Genomic DNA, 18,721 nt, shown 5'->3' on the forward strand with positions numbered 1-18,721 from the left:
GGGAGAGAAGGTAAAAATTAGGGACACAGACTCTGCATAGCAGGGGAAAACAAAATACCTAATACAGTGCAGGGAAAGAGCACAAGACAAATTAGCTAGGTTTAGTAAGAAAAAGCTGGGCTCTCAAAGAGACACCACACAGAACTCAGACAAGACTCCCTACCACCAGTTTTGATTCACACTGGGGCATATGGAACCAGCTCTATTTTCCTAGTATTTAATCTCAAAAAATAGCTAATAAAAACTCTGCAAACGATTTTCACATTTCACTTCTTAAATTTAGAATGAAAGTAAATTTGAGTTTGTAGTCTCATTGCCCTTTTGAAACAGCTGGAGTGCTGGATATTTCACCAGAAGACAGGCATTTGTATCCATTGTCAGAAAAAAATATAAAAAAATTTCTTCCAAATTCTTTTAGTTTTTCTTCAAATAACTGTTAAGAAACATGGGTTCATTACAGAATAATTTTTAAATCAACATCCTCCTAACCAAGTGTATTCAGTTTAAAAGTAAATAGTTTTCCTAGTTCTTAGGAATCTGACCTATATGAAGTTCAACATAGGCTGTTTGCGCACTGTGGTTTACTACAAGATGTCCTGGATTTTTCCATATTTTAAATATTCAGTTCCACACTTTTACACAGTTCTAGGCAAATGTAAACATCACAAAATTGCAATTGCTATGAAATGCCATTCACAGCATGTTTGAGTGTACTGTGGTACTGAGCCCTTTTCCTCTAAAAAAATATTTAAATGAACAGATGTGATTCCAAGTATTGGCAAAACAAATCCCTGAACAAAAGTGATTTCTTTAGAAAGGCTTTCCAGACTATATTGACATAAAAAAGTGCTAAGGTTTGGGGGGAAAACAATGGCAACTGAGTTCATGGATAAGATTTAGCATAGCTGACCATGATGTTACTAACATAAAAGCTTCTGCTTAGGGCCAAACTTAGAATCACTTGCCCCCACAAAGCGTCACACATAACACAAAACAGACAAAGCTTGAACAATTTAAGCAAATTCATAACATGTCTGCTCAAAAATCCCAAGCAGGACTGCAGATCAAGGTGGTTTATCCATACCTGGTGGATCTCTGCAGATGTAACAGATGTACTGGTCTGGAATGCTGTCCTCCAACAGTCCCATGCATACACTGTGCTGCCAACACAAGCATTCTTCACACTGACATCAGAAAAAAGAAACAACAAAAGCAAAAACTAAAACTGAGACAAGGAAAAGCTCAGAAGCTACTTTTTGTATCATCAAAATGCAGAGAATAGCACTTTAAATTAAACAGCTGGTTTGAGCAAGATCATTTTAGCTGGGCAATTTGTGTTTGGGTAGACAAAGACATCAAGCTAAAAAAAGAGCTCTAGATCTGAAAGTTACCTCAACCACAAACTCCAGACTGGGAATAAAAAACAAAAAAAAAGAAAAACTGAAGATGTAATATTAAATAGTATTTTATTACAACATTCAGTATTTTAGCACCTACATATTTAGTAGTGAAACATAAGACAGGAGTATAGTATTATAGTAAAGTAGAAAGATAATGTAATACATTACAGCATAACAGTGAAAAGTAGAAAACTCTTCAGTTTAATTATTTATATTTACAAAGCATCTCTCCAGTGCGCTAGAAAGATGTGCTTTTAATATCGCACCAATGGAAAATCTAAAAGAAAAAGAAAATTAAGAGAAAATGAAAGAGGAGAAACAAGAGAATAGGAGAGCAAAATAGAAGTGGTAAGTAAGACATGAGAGCCTAGAAACAGCAAACTAGTTGCTCTCACTGAGACAAGCATGAAGAGGAAAAATCAGGCTGCCATTGGACTTCAAAAACAGGCAGGAAACTACCTATTTAAAGATATTTGCCTTTCTCAACTCTGTGCTTGCCAGTGTTTTAAATATCTGCTGGCTCACTGCTGCAAATCTCTCCTCTTTGCTTTGGCATGCCTTTGAGCATCAGCCTGTTCAAAACAGGAAGTCACCTTTCCTCCTGTCACTACAGCTACAGTGTGTCCCCTCCTGTCTCCAAATACTGTTACACCAGTCCGTTTTTCCACACTGTTACCCACAACTGAACTCCTGCTCGGTTCCTCCAACACAGCACTGTATTTTAGTCTGCTCCTCGAGACAGTCTGTGTGCCCTTCATTCCAGAGCTCTGTCAGTTCCAGAAGAGTAAGTCTACTAACATATGACAGCCCCACTTGTTTCCTTTAAATCTCAGCTAAAGGGCTCCACACTATCAACAGGAGCTGTACCACAGCAGTAGTTAAATACAAACCTGATTTTGAATGGGATTAAAAAACACAGGAGGTTCATGACCTTTTTTAAGTTGTTGACAACTGAGTTCTTCCTTACTGCTTTTTGCATCTGATTTAATCACTGCATTATAAATTGCTTGAGAAAAAAGACTTGAAATTATCATGGATGGGAAATGCTCTCCTCATTGGAGCACAAAGTAATAAGCAGCAGGAGTTGCAATCCATCAACACCTGAATGCTGTGCAGACATGGTACACTCTTCTTCCCTTTTATCTATACCAAGTTTAGATGTAAACTCTCAGCAGTTTCTAAAACCTGGTAGTGACAGCCAGTGTGAGAAGTGCTATTCTAAAGATGAAACACACATCACAGTACTGACAGCATTTAGTGTCTGCACAGGAGACATGTTGTACACAGAGAAGGGACATTTACAGTGAGCAGAGAGGTTTCTACAAGGGATATTGCAGAGCACGAGGGCCAGGCCAGGAGGGCTTGTATAATCAGGATGGTCTGGGGAACAAAAGGAATGTTTTGTGTGTGGCGGAGGATACTTTATTCCAAATTTATCAGCTGGCTATAAAGAAAAAGGTTACCCAGCAATTTGCCCTATGTATCAAATTGCTAGAGAAAGCTCATCCTAGTGAAACAGCTCTGCATCCACTGAACAGAGCCAAATCAAGTGTAGAACAAATAAATATTTTGTTCTTGTTCACTTATGTACAGCTCTCTACATAAGTCCTGTCTGTGACACGTCGAAAGGGCACCTTCACAGGAAAAACATTCACATGGAAAATAGAACTCCACACACCAAACTTCTTTACCTGAATCATAAAACCATTTTCTTCATCGAGTTCACAAATGCATCTAACAATTTCATTGAGAGCATCATCTTCATCCTGAGACTCTTCAAAGTTAGTTGAATCAAAATCCTGATTGTATTCGTCACCACTAAGTAACAAACTCTCTGTGGAAGAATCATCCAAGAACTCCACATCTGAAAGGTCTAATAGAAATAAATACATGTGAAACTGTGTGTGGAGAGACATGACAATTCAAAGAAATACAAGGATTTTTGATAGGCAAAAAAAAAAAAAAAAAAAAATCAATCAGCAAAAAAATCGCTCTCAAACACACTGCTGGTATATGAGATTTCAATAGGAATTCTGCAAAGTGCCTTTAACGTGCTCTTCTCAAATGCAGAGTAGCAAAACTTAACCAAAGCAAGCACAAGGTAGAACAGCTTGATGAGTGTAAGCATTTTGATTTAATTAGATGAAGGATAAATCAGTCGCCATATTTATAGCTACAATCACAAACACAAACCAAATTATTTCCTTTAATGTTCTCTCTCTTAACAGATTAAACCTATAAACTGAAATTTGCTGTTGATTCAACCTACTTTCTCCACTGAGGTCAACAGACAGGATAGCTCTTGGGTACTGGTAGGAAGTGTTCTTCTCTGAGAACATACTGCGCAATGTCAGCGAGCTGCCTGAGGAGCGCGTTAAGGGAGAGGAGCACCTGTCCAGGAATTCAACAGAACTGTCTTCATAATCCGAGTAATCTGAAAAGTTAAAAGAAAATAAACTGTTCTTACAAAATTTAAATTTACAACAAATGCAAAAAAAACCCCCAAACCTGTGTATAGATTTTACTGCAGCATTATGCAGACAAGCAAAGAATATCAATGCTGAGGTATCAGGATGATGAAACTGTAAATAAGAAACGGCAAAACCTTTTCTTAACATTTTATTTTAAAAATTCCAGTGAGAAACATTATCAAGTTTGACAGATAAGCATCAGCAATTGTAACTTCCCCATCTCAGAATGCACATAGGGGTAATTCTTCCTAGAATATTATGCAGTTGTTTTTTTTCCACAATTCATCCTGAACCTTCTGCTATCCTTAGAGATGCTGCTGGTGAGTCTCTTTTGCCTTAAGTCTGCTTGCAGCACTACCAGCACTGCTACCTAGAAACAGCCACAGATGACTCTGTCAGTTTAAGTGATAAAAGCTTGTCTGCACCCTCGCAGAGGAGCACAGGGAGCCCAAAGGAAATAGTCTTTGGATATTCCCAGGCCCATCCAATGGGATATCAATGGGCCAAAAGGTCCTGGGATGGGCTAGGGAGCATCCCAGGAGAGTATTACATACACAGAGCCAAAGGAGGAGGATGAGCAGGCAAACAACAAACCCTCCCCAGCCAGACCCCTCTCAGACTTTCCCAGCAGTGCCATCACCTCCACTATCCATGCATGAAACCCATCAGGATGTGTTACTCACAGCAGCTCTCTGGATCATCTTCTGGACTAACGGCAGTTGCAGCCCAAGGGGCTGCCAGTGGGGGACACTATGGAATGTGGGGGAAATTAATTTTGGGTTTGCAAATGACTTACTACAAAATGTTTAGGGAGGAAAATAAAGGTGGAGAAAATAGGTGGACTGAAGTGATTTGGGGAAGAACAATTATGGGGAAAACAGGGATAACAGGATTAAAAAAGCCACATATGCATAAAGTTTTGTGGTCAGTACATTTGCAGGCCATGCCCTGCATCCAGTCTGTGCTGGCAGAGGTTATAAGTCTCTCTTCTTGGAACCATTGAAAAGTTGTCTGGATATAATTCTGGGCAACCAGGACAACGGGGTTGGACCACTGCACCTCCAGAGGTCTCTTCAAACTTCAACTATTCTGTAATTTTTATTAAATCTCATTTCCATCTCTCACCTGGGGAAGAGGCTCTCCATTCAGGGTTCAAGTACATGGTCTGTGTGCCAGCAAATGCAGCACTGCCGGTCAAAGGTTCCATGTGTCTGGGGTGCCAGCGCTCAGAGAGAATGCAGTGACAGCAGTGCCAGCCCCACACCAGTGATCTCTGCTCACAGAGGTCCATGAGCTCCTGCTACAGCACCTGCAGTCCAAGTGTCTGATTGCTTGCATGGATCAAGCTGGACCAGCTGATGAGCAGGTGAAACAACGTAGGAGCAAGGGCTCAGTGGGTCTGGAAGGGTCAACTCTGAGTATAGTGACTCTCTAAGCAGCAGAGCCGGGGTGGGGGGCTCTGGAGAGTGCTGGCCAACGCTGAGAGTGTGTGAGAATGCACATGGAAGTGAGACTGTCTGTACTGCAGTGGGGCTGTTGCCCCATGAGCCCATATCTGCAGGCACAGAAATTTGTATCCAGAAGAGCTACTAGGCAGTGTCTGAGCCCACCTGCTGCAGAAATCCCCACTGTATTTATACATCTCTGTATTATCTTCCTGCTCAGCCAGAAAGGAGCAGGATGAGGCTGTTACAGCACACACAAAAGCATAGACATCATCATGTGCTTCTGCCTGCTGGTCATATAGGGGTACTGACATTTATCTTAATTACCAGCATTGTATCTCCTAACAAACTACTTGCAACAGTCTCAAGAAACACATTTGCAAGTCTGCCCCTAATCATACTGAGTGTCCTAGGAAAGTCATGTAACTGCAAATCATTGAACACTTAGGGTTGGATGGGACCTTAAAGATCATCTTGTTCCCCCCTCCCACCTTCCAGCAGATCAGGATTTTCAGAGATCCATCCAACCTGGCCTTCAACACTTCCCAGGATGGGACATCCACAACTTCTCTGGGCAATCCATTCCAGTGGCTTATCACCCCCACAAAAAAGAATTTCTTCTGAATATCTAATCTAATCTAGATCTACCCTCTTTCAGTTGAAAACTGGTACCCCTTGCACTACACTCCCTATTAAGGAGTCCCTCCCAATCCTTTCTGTAGGTCTCCTGTAAGTACTAAAAACCTGTTATAAGGTCTTTCCCCAGCATTCTCTTTTGTATAAGAGAGTCTAAACAGCCTCTCAGCCTCTTCTCAAAGGGGAGGTACTCCAGCCCTCTGATCACCATCATGGCCTTCCTCTGGACCCACTTGAGCATGCCCATGGCTTCAATCAGTAATTTTTACTAGCTACCCATATACTACTCTTAAAAATTAGTACTTCAAATATAAGCAAGTAATCAGATTACTGCACTTTCATCCTTCTGTAGAAAGCATTCCTGCTCTCGCCTGTCACTACAGTTTTCCTGCTAAGGGTTCCATAATATCCTTCTCTCCTAGATCACCTTCCATGAAGGCAGTTTCCTCTTTACTGTCTGCCCAAAGCACACTATCTCCAGCATTTCCCAACTGTATTCACTATAGTCAACTCAAGGAGCAGCTGAGTTGATTAATTCATGCTGCATGGCTTTCAATCTCACTGCAACACAGCAGCATAAATAACAGGCATTGCCTACTTTCTGCAGCACTTGGATTTTATACAATCTGTAAGTCACACACACATTTGGAGCACAAAACCAGTCTTTGCTGGGGTTTTTGTCTTAAAGCCTCGTTCAAAACTTACTTGGGGCACAGAATGTATCTGCTTCCTCTTCTTGCCCAAAATGCCTCAATTTCATTTCAAACAAAAGGAGCATCCCTTACACTTCTGTCCACATCTGGAGTGGAGTAGCCTAGTCCTGGAGAGTCTTGTTTCTTTTGACAGATGGGCTTTTTCAGGGTCAGACACTGGAATCAGAATCCACTGGACTATTTTAAATTTTTACCCAGCTAAGAGAAGTCCAAATTGTCCTCTGGATTGTTAAACCCAGATTTTCACAAGATGAATTCGCAAAGAATAAAATGCTCAAGTTTTACTCACACCACTTTTTACATCTGGACTTAAGATTTCTGTTTGTTAAGGCATTGGGCATATTTTCTTCTCATATTTACAAACACTGGATAAGGCTCCTAGAAATTGGAACCTAATTACGGTACCTCTGCCAGCTGTTTCAAGACAAGCTGGCAAAAAGAACAAGGGAATAAAAAGATGAAAAGAAAAACAAGAAAAAAAAACCCAAAAGAAAAGCCAAAAACCCCAAAAACAAAAGCAAAAAAACCCCCAACCCAGCCCACAAGAAACCACCTTATGACCACAAGAAGATAAAACCAAAGAACAATATTGGGCACATACCTAGCATTTATCAGTATCTTCCTGCAAATATTTAGATGCCTTCTCAGTGCAAGTAGGAAGCTCTCAATGATTTTTAAGTAAAATAAGCAATTGAAGTTTATAGCTTAAAATTATATTACTCCAGTATAAAGAAGATGAAGTATATGAAACTTACAATATTGCAGTTCACACTAAAGCACTGCATGATCTGGAAGCATTTTCATGTAACGGCACAAATTTCGGACAGAGAAACACAATCCACAAAATATAATCCCCATTTGTCAAGGCAACAGACAAGGCTGTTATAACAGAGATGCCAACCTCAGCTGTTGTTTAACCATTAACTGTTAAAGAGGGGGTGCATTGCATACAGCAACAAACTAGACACTAGAATAATCTTAAGGTCCAAGCAAAATAGCTATGACATGTATATAGAGCTTCATATGAAGAATTTAAAGAGATGAAAACAACAAGCACATCTTGTTGGAAGAAAAACATCTATGAAATACGTATGTCTATCACAGAGAGAGAGACAGGCTATAAATGCAAGAAAAAAAAAAGTTCTAAGTGTCCCTTTCATATTTAAGGCTAAAATTTACTCCTGGACATTTCTGAAATTTTACATTCATATTGTTTACAAACAAGTTTTACTGTCTAATGCTAGAAATACACTGGGTGGTTTTACTTACTTCAAAAAAATATAAATGGAACTTACCATGCTGTTTTGATTTCTTCTTTTTTTTCTTCTTCTTTTTCTGTTTTGGTTTATGATCTTTTTCCTTCTTCTCCTTTTTCTCCTTTTCTTTTTCTTTCTTTTTACCTGAAATAAAAATTAAACAATTTAAAGCAGCTTAACCCAAACAAGGCATTCAAAATCAAGTGCTCTAGTTATCTAGTCAGATCAAAATGATTCAGTTAATTTACTTGATATCTTGGACACAACGTCTTATTAATTGCTGGTATAATAGTTCAAAGAAATCCAATTTGACAAATAATGCTTTATCATTTTAAGTATTTCAAAGTAAGATATCAAGGCAGAAAAAATATAGCTAAATACTCAAAATATGTAACATCACCTAAATAGCTTATAACTTCTTTTTTACTTAAAGTTTATAATCAAAAGATTTGGGCAAGAGAAAAAGCTTTCACAAGTGCAAAATTCCCAATTAGAAAGGTTATATTGTCCTAAAAACACATATTAGGCCTACAGAAAGACATTTAAAAGGAATTTCAGTATCACAAATCTGCTGCTGCTGTCAGCACTCTGCACTATACAGTGGCATCCTCACAGAAAACTGAGTCTGACTCAAATTTGACATAGACATTTTTACGCTACAGTTCACTTTTAACCACTGTTGGTTTACACACAAGGACAGGCACTTTGACTCCGAAAAATCCTTTTCATCCTGTTAATTCTCCAAAAATTACAAATCACAAATACAAAATACATCCCACATTTTCGCTCCACAATAATTTCTTAAGTTATCAGCAGTGAGACAAATAACAAGGAAATTAACCTGCTCCAAAAAATAAGCCTCAATGCCAGGATTGTTTCCTGCACACAGATTGGAGCAGTCTTATCTTCTGGGGAAACACACAGACAAAACTTTTACTGCCTGCAACAACAAGGCAGAATCACTTCTGAATCCTTGCGAGTCTCTAATACTCTATTTTGAACACAGGATAAAAACAGAGACCTCACAATCTCTCTTTTATTTCATGAATTGCCAAATGCTTTGCTAGTAACCTTTGTTTGCTCCTCCCATCTCAAATCTGACAATACAATGAAATAGCCAGTATTACTCATTCTACTAAAAAATAACCCAAATCAAATGAAAAACCTCTCACAGGTACTTTAGGATCCTTCAAACTCCTTGATATGGGCACTTTCATTTTATCTTACAAATTATTCTTCTGCTACAAACCTGTCATATAGAGAAAAAGTCATTTTAAGACCTTAAACAAAAAGTGCAGCTGGGCCCAGGAAATATTTTATGCTTTTTCATTTGCTCTTCAGAGACAGGAAGTGTTAAGATAATTTTTTTCTTTTTTCATAAAAATAGTATTTCTCTCCACATACCATATGTTGAAGAACTTTTCTCTTCCAGTTTTCCTTTTCTTTCCATTTTAGCTGCACCTGCAAATTGAAGAATATATCACATAAGGCCGATGTCTGGCTTGATGACCTAATTTCTTGTAAAAGTCATTAGACTGTAAAAAATCCTAACGGCACACAATAATAAGACACATACAAACAATACAATTATTTTTAATGTCATTTTACAATTATTTTTATTGTCTAAAGCACTGGAAACAAAAAGGATTGTAGTTTACCAACTTCTGAATGCTTGTCCTTCTCAATCATGTTCTTTAATATTTTCTCCTTCAGACTCTCAAAACATTTCTCCTTTATGGGCACAGAGCACTGTATCTCTGTCCCTTCAGAGCTCACTGATGTGGAAGACCTCTTTTTTTTAGTATTCCCTTTGGGTAACTTGAGACTATTGGTTAAAGGCATTTCCAGATGAAAGGAATGTACATGGGACGAGGGTGCTGAAAATAAGAAGATGGATTTACTCGGCATCCCATAAGGATTGCAGCCAGCCAGGGCTGGGACAGATCACTGAAATGTCAATACTGGTCACAGCATCATCACACTCAACAGATCATTACTGCACATGAAAGCCTAGATCTCAGCCTTGCATACAAGACAATACATGCCACAGAAGGTTTCTTCCTATATTTTGGAGTTTGCACTCACTTTTAAACTATCTGTACTGGTTAAAATGTACTTTTGCTGACACTTTTAAACCTTTTTGTTGTTGTTGTTTTTTGGTTTTTTTTCCACTGTAATAGGAACCCATGACAAGAGTAACAGTTAAAGGTGCTGACACTGTCAATATCATTTAAGTTAAAGCTCCATTATGCTAACAGAAAAATTAAGCTCTGGTACATTTTTAGTCTTATGTATAGAACTTTTCTGCTTATTGAATTGAATTTTTCATTGATTTTAATAATATTTAAATAATACACTTTCTTTCATTAACCCATATTTGAATAACATGTTAAGGTACTGTGTTTTGTCAGAATTTGGCAGCATATACTGACAATTCTTATCTTGTCCTATTTAGAAAAGTTTATTCAGTGAAATATTTAGGGGTTTTTTTAGCTCTTTATCTGATGCAAGTTAGGAAGTAACAAACTCAAAACAAAGCAAAATTGAAATTATAATTTTCACTGCTAATATTGATAATGAGTTTTAAATAATCAACTAGAATAAAAGTTGTTTATAAAGAACATTATTAAGGCAATTCAAAACTCTCTATGACTGTGTCCATCAATATTGCTAAGGCTTCAAGATTCATTCAAGATAATTGTAACTAGGAAAGCCTAATTTTCCTCAGACCATTGAGGACACTTTAGGACCATACCAAGAACACATCATACAAAAATGCAGCTCTGTAAAGTCATAAAAGGCTCAGGTTTTTCTGTGCCAGCTGTGAACACTTGGAGGCACCAGTTACCTTTGGTGTCTCTCAACAGAGGAGCCCAACAAAAGCATAAGCATGTAAAAAAAAAAAGTCCTCAAAAATATCTGCTATTGGCCAAGATATTCAACAATACAAAATATGGAGCTGATCTGGAATGCATTAAATAAGCAGCATTAAGACAATTTAGTAAATTCTTCAGGCATAAAAAGATTCTGGGGAAAAGGCAGGAACACCTCAAGTCTTCCCAACAGGGACAGACCAACCCGGTTCTACTGGGACACAACAAAGCTCACACACCACCTCCTCCCACTCCTATGAGCCTTCCTGGGAACACAACCAAATTGCCACTAGTTGGAAAGCTGAAAGGCCAGCAAGAAGAACAGAAAGTGGTGCATCACCTCTGGCACCACACAGCACTTTTAAATGCCAGGAGTCCCCAGCTGCAGGACTGCTCTGTGCCGTGCAATCTGGGCAGCAGCACCTGCTCAGCTCTGTGCAGGAGCTGCACAGCCATGCCTGGGGCTACCTGAATCTTTCCACTGCCTCAAATCAACCATCTCACCTCAGACCATCATCTTCATAAGACTGATTCAGGCTCTTGCCTTTGTCTCTATTTCAAGTACATTTAACTTGCTGGAATACTTATCATTGACACAAAACACTATCCAAATTATTCCTTTCTTGGATTTCCTAATTACCATTTGCCTCTGTTACAGGACTGAACTGCTCTGCCATCTGTAGAGCAATAAGTATATTTTAGCACATTAGTAAAAGAAAAAAGTGACACTTTCCCACATCATCATGCTATCAACGTCTTGTCTCATTTCTAAAAAGAGCTCAAAAGGATCACCCAAATGCACGTAATTCATTTAGGTCACTGCCATTTTGATGAAAAGATGTGAGAACACTCTATCCAAACAATCTCAAGAGAAATTTAGTCTCAATATTAGATGAATTAGTATTAAAACATTATTGAGAAGAAATCCTGACCTGACAACCAGATATGATTTAATACCAACAGCTACAACACAACAAATTTCAGTATCTTAATTTTCAACACAAGCACACCTGACAAAGTAATCAGTAATTGTTTGAGGGAACACTTATATTGGGCACAAATCTCTCCATAAAGCAAATACCCATCTTGTTTGTCAGAACTCTTCAAACTGTCTTTCTACAGTAACTTGAAAATAGAAACTGCTATTATGCTTGTATACATTGTAATATTCTTGGTCTTTTCTTCATTGAAAATCATTTTAGATAAAGAATCTTAAATTCTCAAATCCTACATAAAGTGTCAAAACTTGCAAAATCTGCTTTTCCATGGTGCAATTACTATGCCTGACACATAACTACAAAATAGGACAAGATGATCAGTCAGAAGGGCAAGTAACAAATACAATCAGGAAGTATTGGTTCCTTTATGGAAATACTACTTTTTTTTTTTTTTTTTTTTTTTTTTTTTAAACTGCTGCTTTTAATTGCAATTTTATTCCTGTCAAGAAGTCTAGCCAGCCACCTCCCACACAGTGAACGTGGGAGGCCTGCAGTTAACACTCGGCACAGAGAAAGACGACCAGAGATTGGACTTGTAAATTACTGATTTTGTCACCATTCCAAGATCAATTTTATCACTAGAAGGCTCATTTCAGATTAAAAAGAAATGCAAACCACAGCACTCCCAGTCCAGTTTATGACATGTTTCCAGTGCAACTTCTCCTGTTACAGGACAGAGAAGTGACACAAGCACCCTCATGAAAGTACAGCCACAGGACAGGATGTCGTGCCACAAGTACAACAGCATAACTGGGCTTGCAGTGGTACTGCTTGTTGCAATTCATCAAGCTCAAATGAATTGTAGCAATCTGAAGCAACTTATTTTGTTGACTGATATTCTATTTAATGGTTTTCCATGTTTAAAATAATATCATAAATATCACTACCTGCATTAATATACAACTTAGATCATATTGCAATATGAAATATCAATCATGCTGGTCATGTTTAATTTAGTATTTTGAATTAAAGATTTTTAACTGCATATCACAGATTAATACTGGACCCTGCCCAAAATGATGTCTTTAGGAAGAATAAGCCCATCAAAAGGTTCTTGCTTGCTTCATAATCCATCCAAACTGGGAATTTCAGGACGGAGATTAGAATGGCAGGCATTCAAATTAGGGAGTAAATTTGACTGTTAATAGATGGCTGAAGTAAAACAAACAGCCCCAAAGTAACATGAGCAAGTAATAAGATGAACAATAGTTCATCCATCTTAAAAGCCAGGTAAACCAGTAACACTGGCAAGAGTTTTCAAAAAGCAACTGATCGAATTTTCTGAAGACTTTGTACATCAGCTGTTTCTTGTTCCTGCTGCAGTATACTGTTACCAAGGAAATGATATAAAAGTATGCAACCTTTTTTTTTCTTTTAGTCTTAAATGCAAATTTCTCCCATACAGTTAACCTAATGCTACCCTACTAGCAAGATCATTTATGGATATTAGAATAGGAAATAACAGCTAGTGATAATATTGTTATATCAGCATTACAAATATTATATTTTAGATTAGAAAGTGTAACAATATTTTCCTGTTACTTCAACTTCAAAACTCAGATTGCTAGCTGAAATTATATTTGCTCAATATATAACAGCTAAAGTAACATAAACGGTGCAGGGTTACAGAAACCAAGAGAAAAGATCACAGATTTAAAGAGAAGTACAACTACAGAAAGACTTAAACTTCCTATATTCAGAAGGGCAAAAGTACTGTGCTTTTCAAGTCTTCTGATTGATTGTGTATTTAAAAGTCTTTGAAATGCTGAAGTGACCAAAGGCCACTTTATCTGCATTTTAAGCAGTTTGGTAAATGAAAACAAAGATTCTTAGTTATGTGTGTGCAGTATCAGGTGATCACAAGTAGGGCCTCACAATAATTTAGTATCATAGTACCTCTTTTCAATAACTAATGGGTAGATGGGTAGTGTACAGGTGTCTACCACAGTGCACAGTACTTCCATGGAGCCTTTGGATTGGAGGAATTACCACAGAGCTTTTGTTTCACCTCTACAAAATGATAAGGTGTTCATTTTGAGGCAAGATTTTGAAGTCTATGTGCTAATACTATGAGTTGCCATTTATGCATCTGCCCTTCAGTACACCTAGTTCCTCTCCTATGAAAACACCAAGTCAGTACATTCTGAATAAAGTCACTACAATGCATATTTTTAACAACATCAAATTATGTTTTCAATTGACTCAACTGATAGCCTCCATCAGAAGTCAAAATGTGCAACATCACAAATTGCACCTCTGGGCTTAAACCAGTTCAGCTCTGAAGGGTCAAGGATCAGACCAGGCTGTTTCAGGCTAAATACCATCATGAGGCATCTCTGAAACTATTCACAGTTATCTACTTCAATGATTACAAAGATCTAAGGTCTAACTTAAGTGCACTTCACAAAATCTGTAGTGATGTCAAAATCTAGAACTCCAAATATGTCCAACTGTGTTAATAAAATCTTAACAGCAGAAATACCATAAATAGATGCAGATTTATAACAGTTCTTTCAGATGAAGAAAGCACAATTACAGAATATTTTGGATTTTACACCAGAGTTCTCAATTTTATAATGGATAGAGTCACAATGCATACATTTAAACAATGCAGTGTATGAAAGTGCACTTAGGTAGATATTTCTGCATAATACAAATCAACTTTTCTCTATTATTTCAAGAACTGACAGGAATGAGAAAGGAAAGCGTTGGGCACCTTTCCTGTATATATTTTCTTGCTATTGTTAAACAGATAATTAGAAAGATAGTGACCAATAGAGTGGACCCTATTTATTTTCCTGAAGCGTGCAAGAATTTGGTGTAATTATGTTGTGCTTCAGGAATGTGACTTGAGAACCTGTGCTGTTTCAAAGGCAAATAGATGTCTTCTAAAGCAGAGAACAAATTCATTCAATAGTATAGACAAACTCCAGAAGTTTCAAACCTGAACTTTAAATCTACACGTTTCTTTTTCTTCTAAGATTATGAGGATTAACATATTCCACCAGAGTTAAAAGACTGAGATGAACCCAAAACATATGAATTTTAGTTAGAGTCCTAGCAATACCACTGACAGAGGCAGATAGCTCCAAAACCTGCCATGAAATCTGTGAATTAAAGATATCAAACTGCTTCAATTAGTCTTTCAGGCCACAAAGCTGATACTCAAGACGCTGTTGGGCTACATGCTGCAACCTACTGAAAACTCCTAGTATTTGGACAAAAAGTCAGTATGAAAGCTCAAGACACCGTTCCATTTATTTCATGAAGGAAAACTGTAGTACATAAAAATCAGGAACAAAACAAACCCAGAAGACAAAAAAATGTAGCTGGAAAATCAGTTCCTTTAGAGCTTACAACTCTTAAAATTATATAGATATGAAAAAAGGCTCATTAAGCTTTCTATACAGTATAAACTCTGTCCTCTGGTAGAGGTTGCAAGCACTTCCAGCTTCCCACAATGGGCTCAAGTAGTAACAACAGACAACTTTACCATGGAATTTTTCCCTGACACAAAAACTGTGTGGACATGTGACATAATTCTGAGTCATTAAATAAAGGTGGCTCTAAATCAAACTTATTCTTTTATTGCTTCAGCTGTGGCCAAGACCAAGATCCAGCTCCATAAACAGGTCCAAAGTGCACTCCTGAGCACTGGGTTTAGAACACACTTTGCCCTGAGCCAGGCCCATGACAGGAACAGGAAACTTCCAGCATCACCAACTATACATGAAATGAGCCAGAAAATACACCAGAAAAGCCAGAAGTTAAATTTCTAGTAACTGAAATGAGTTTTACCAAACAGGAAATAGATGGCTGGAGGAAGCTGTTGCTTTCTTTTACGATCTTGTTCAATGAGTGGGCAAATACACAAGTCCCAAAAGCACTTCTCTTAGTGTCACCAGACATGACATAAAAAGGACTTTTATAGGAGTAATTTTCCCAGGATTCTATAATTCTGCGGCTATGCCACATAACAAGGGCAAATGAAGACTGTCACATGGCTTCATTCAAGTAATTAAGTAATATTTTAACTTTAATATTTTAAAAAGCTCAAGTGGTGGCTCACTAGAGATACCCATAGCCCTTGTTTTAACAAATTAGTTTAAGAGATTAATAGACTAATAGACGAAGATACAGTTTAAGTGTTGTAACTTTATCTTTTAAGGTCATGCTGTCCTCCCTTACTATCAATCGCATTTATCAAAAAACTTTCCAAGTAAAATATAACAATTTGATTTTTTTCCCCCTTCTTTATTTTCCTGTACAATTTTCTCACGAAACAAAACCAAACAAGCCTTAAAAAGAATTCTTTCTTGGAAGCCAGTTAAAAATGGTATGACACCCAAACACTTACTCATAAAAAGAGACTTACTTACAAAAAAATTATATGAACACCTAGCATGCACTGGATGAAAATATCCCACTTTTAGGATCTGCAAACCACTATGTAAATCATTCCTCAAATCTCTTGTTTACCTCTATCCAAGCGTTTCATGTAAACCATGGCAGTCAGTAAACTGTTACAAAGTGAAAGGCAGCACACAGTTGCAGCACTGGGCTCTTGCTGAAGGTGACCAAGTCTATATAAAAGCTTTTGAGGATTTTTCAGGAATATTTTTAAGTAACATTTTGTAGAAAGTGAAGGACAGAATTTCCATCACAAACAGATGCAAAGCAGAGACTGCTGACTGTCTTTGAGAACACCATTGTTTTAAAGCTGAAGCCACAAATTAGTATGTTAGTAAAGACTTCACTTTGTTAATTATTTTTACAACTTTTAGCAATAACAAAAACATTTTTAAAATACTGCTTACAACATTCCACACTCTCAGATTCTCCTTAAAGCATGTTAGAAGTGCTAAAGCAGCTCCAATCCAGTGAAGACAAAGAATATGCAGATGAATGGAGTCCAGAAGAGAAGCAGGTTTTTTGAGTGTGCAGAAAAGAAAATAAAAAGTATCCCCTCTTTCTGTGGGATTGAATACACACATTTTAACCCTACAACTATAAATCTCTCTGGTTGTATACTGAATTTCTTTACCTGACGCTGTTGGAGCTACTCTTCCATCAGTTACTGCTTTGGAAGAAAGATATGTAATCATCTGAATATCTTCCTTGTCTTTACTGGGATACTCATTACGGAAAGTGGATTCTGCAGATAATGGTGCTGTAACTTCCGAACTACGGCTTAAATCAAGAGGGAGACATGGTCCACGCTTCTCAAGTGACACATGAGCAACATCAGGTACTACATAAAAGAAAAAATGCCATATTAAAAAAGACACATGGGTCCAACAAACAACAGTCTGGATTGCAGCATTACATAACACAGGAACAGCAAACAGCTTTAGCTACAGCAGTTCAAAATATCCCATTAGCTGAAAACCACGAAAGGTCTAATTTTTATGAGTCAATTTCTCTTGGGCAGTTCTTTATTAGATTAAGATACATTACCCTCCAATTTTGTTGACTGTTGGTTTTGACCACTGATGGAGAACACTTTTCCATCAGTAACTGAAGAGGGAGAAGAAACTTTTTCTACAGAATCATCAGGCAAGGAGCAAGTGGCTAAACGCTGTGATCTTCTTCTCCGTTGGCTATGTTTGTAGGATCTAGGGGAACTCACTGGCTGTGATGGACCTAAAAAGAGATCTTTCAATGTTCATGAAGCAGAGAGATACACCATTATCTTACCGCAGCATTTGAGATCTAAAGATGGGGAGTGCTTTAAATAGCTCTTATTTGCAAAGCTGGTAATCACAGCAAAACTGGTAAAAATAATTACAAAACTGTGACTACCAGGTGCAAAGTAAGATTTACGCTCAAGACATGATTCTGCTTTTTGCTTATTATAAATTATTAGGGCACCTACTTCCCCACTGGTAAAGGTGATTGTTTTAGGCAAGCAGTGTATTTACAGTAAGCAACCCTCCCCATAAAACCCAGGCAAGTAGGCTACTTATAATGGAAGGGGGCAGTAAAATTTAACAATAAACAGAACAAATGATCACAGTTAAAGTTCTAAGAAGTCATGGATAGTGTTAACATACAACTTAAAAAAATAATTGAAAACAGCGTTTATAATTTTATATCCCACCTCCTGCCTTCTGATAACCTGATATCAATACCCCAACTGAAATTCAAACACACACTGCCAATGCATGGCACAGAAAGAAGGCTCCAGAACTTTATACTTAAAAAAACCCAAACAAACGGGGGAGGAGGATTGATATAGGTTAATATAGGCCTGATTCATTAAAAACAAAAAACCCACACTCCCCTACACCTCTTCAGTATCACCCAGTTCCACAAAATTCTGCCTCAGAAAAACATTTAAGTTGCTATTACACTGGAAAAGTCCGTGTTCTCTCCTTTTTGTAAGCACTTTATAGAGTCAGTTATACGGATTTAAAAATTAAAACACAGCAAAACTAACTTTCTGCTAGAGGTAGAAAAAACTTGGAAGCCAAAGATTAAAGACAACACTAACAAGATCTAAGCTACTAAGTAATCAAGTTTTAAAATAACTATTTTTAAAAAATATTGCTACAGAGAAGTCCAACTTAATCCAAAACATAAGCATGCTCCAGGAAAGCTACTTACCAGTGCTCTAGGGGTGGGAATGGAAGACGTACTACAGTATGGATGACTGCTAACATTTTGTGGGGACAAAATACATTTTTTTACCAAAGTGTCCTGAATAAAGAAGGCTGAATTTGCACTCCTCCCTCTCCCACTCATTTAAAATTATCTATGAGCAAAGATTAAAAAGAAACTTATCTCATAAGTGAAAATACAAATCAAGGTTAAGGGGAACACATGATGCAGGTTGAGTCTTCCATCCTCAATCACTATACTAAAAGTGGAAAAAAAAGAAAAAAGTACTTTTCGACTTACTGAAACCTGCATTTATGTTAACCTTTGGC

The 18,721-nt window shown here is 37.5% G+C and overlaps 1 protein-coding gene across 5 annotated transcripts in view; it reads right to left on the reverse strand.

Moving 5' to 3' along the window:
• PHF20L1 (PHD finger protein 20 like 1) overlaps positions 1–18,721 on the reverse strand; it is a 59,681-nt gene that overhangs the window by 14,527 nt on the left and 26,433 nt on the right. For 3 of the 5 annotated variants that reach the window (XM_083862523.1, XM_083862524.1, XM_083862522.1), the window contains 8 exons: positions 17,250–17,435; positions 16,837–17,043; positions 9,580–9,798; positions 9,326–9,382; positions 7,961–8,065; positions 3,670–3,834; positions 3,092–3,273; positions 1,085–1,184 (listed from right to left, as the gene is read on the reverse strand). In XM_083862523.1, the coding sequence (XP_083718649.1) occupies positions 1,085–1,184; positions 3,092–3,273; positions 3,670–3,834; positions 7,961–8,065; positions 9,326–9,382; positions 9,580–9,798; positions 16,837–17,043; positions 17,250–17,435 (1,221 nt within the window). The remainder of the gene's footprint in view (positions 1–1,084; positions 1,185–3,091; positions 3,274–3,669; positions 3,835–7,960; positions 8,066–9,325; positions 9,383–9,579; positions 9,799–16,836; positions 17,044–17,249; positions 17,436–18,721) is intronic. The other 2 variants (XM_083862525.1, XM_083862526.1) reach the window with 2 other exon arrangements.

The sequence above is a fragment of the Zosterops lateralis genome (genome assembly GCF_965231275.1).
Source record: "Zosterops lateralis genome assembly, chromosome: 1".
Classification (NCBI taxonomy): Eukaryota; Metazoa; Chordata; class Aves; order Passeriformes; family Zosteropidae; genus Zosterops; species Zosterops lateralis.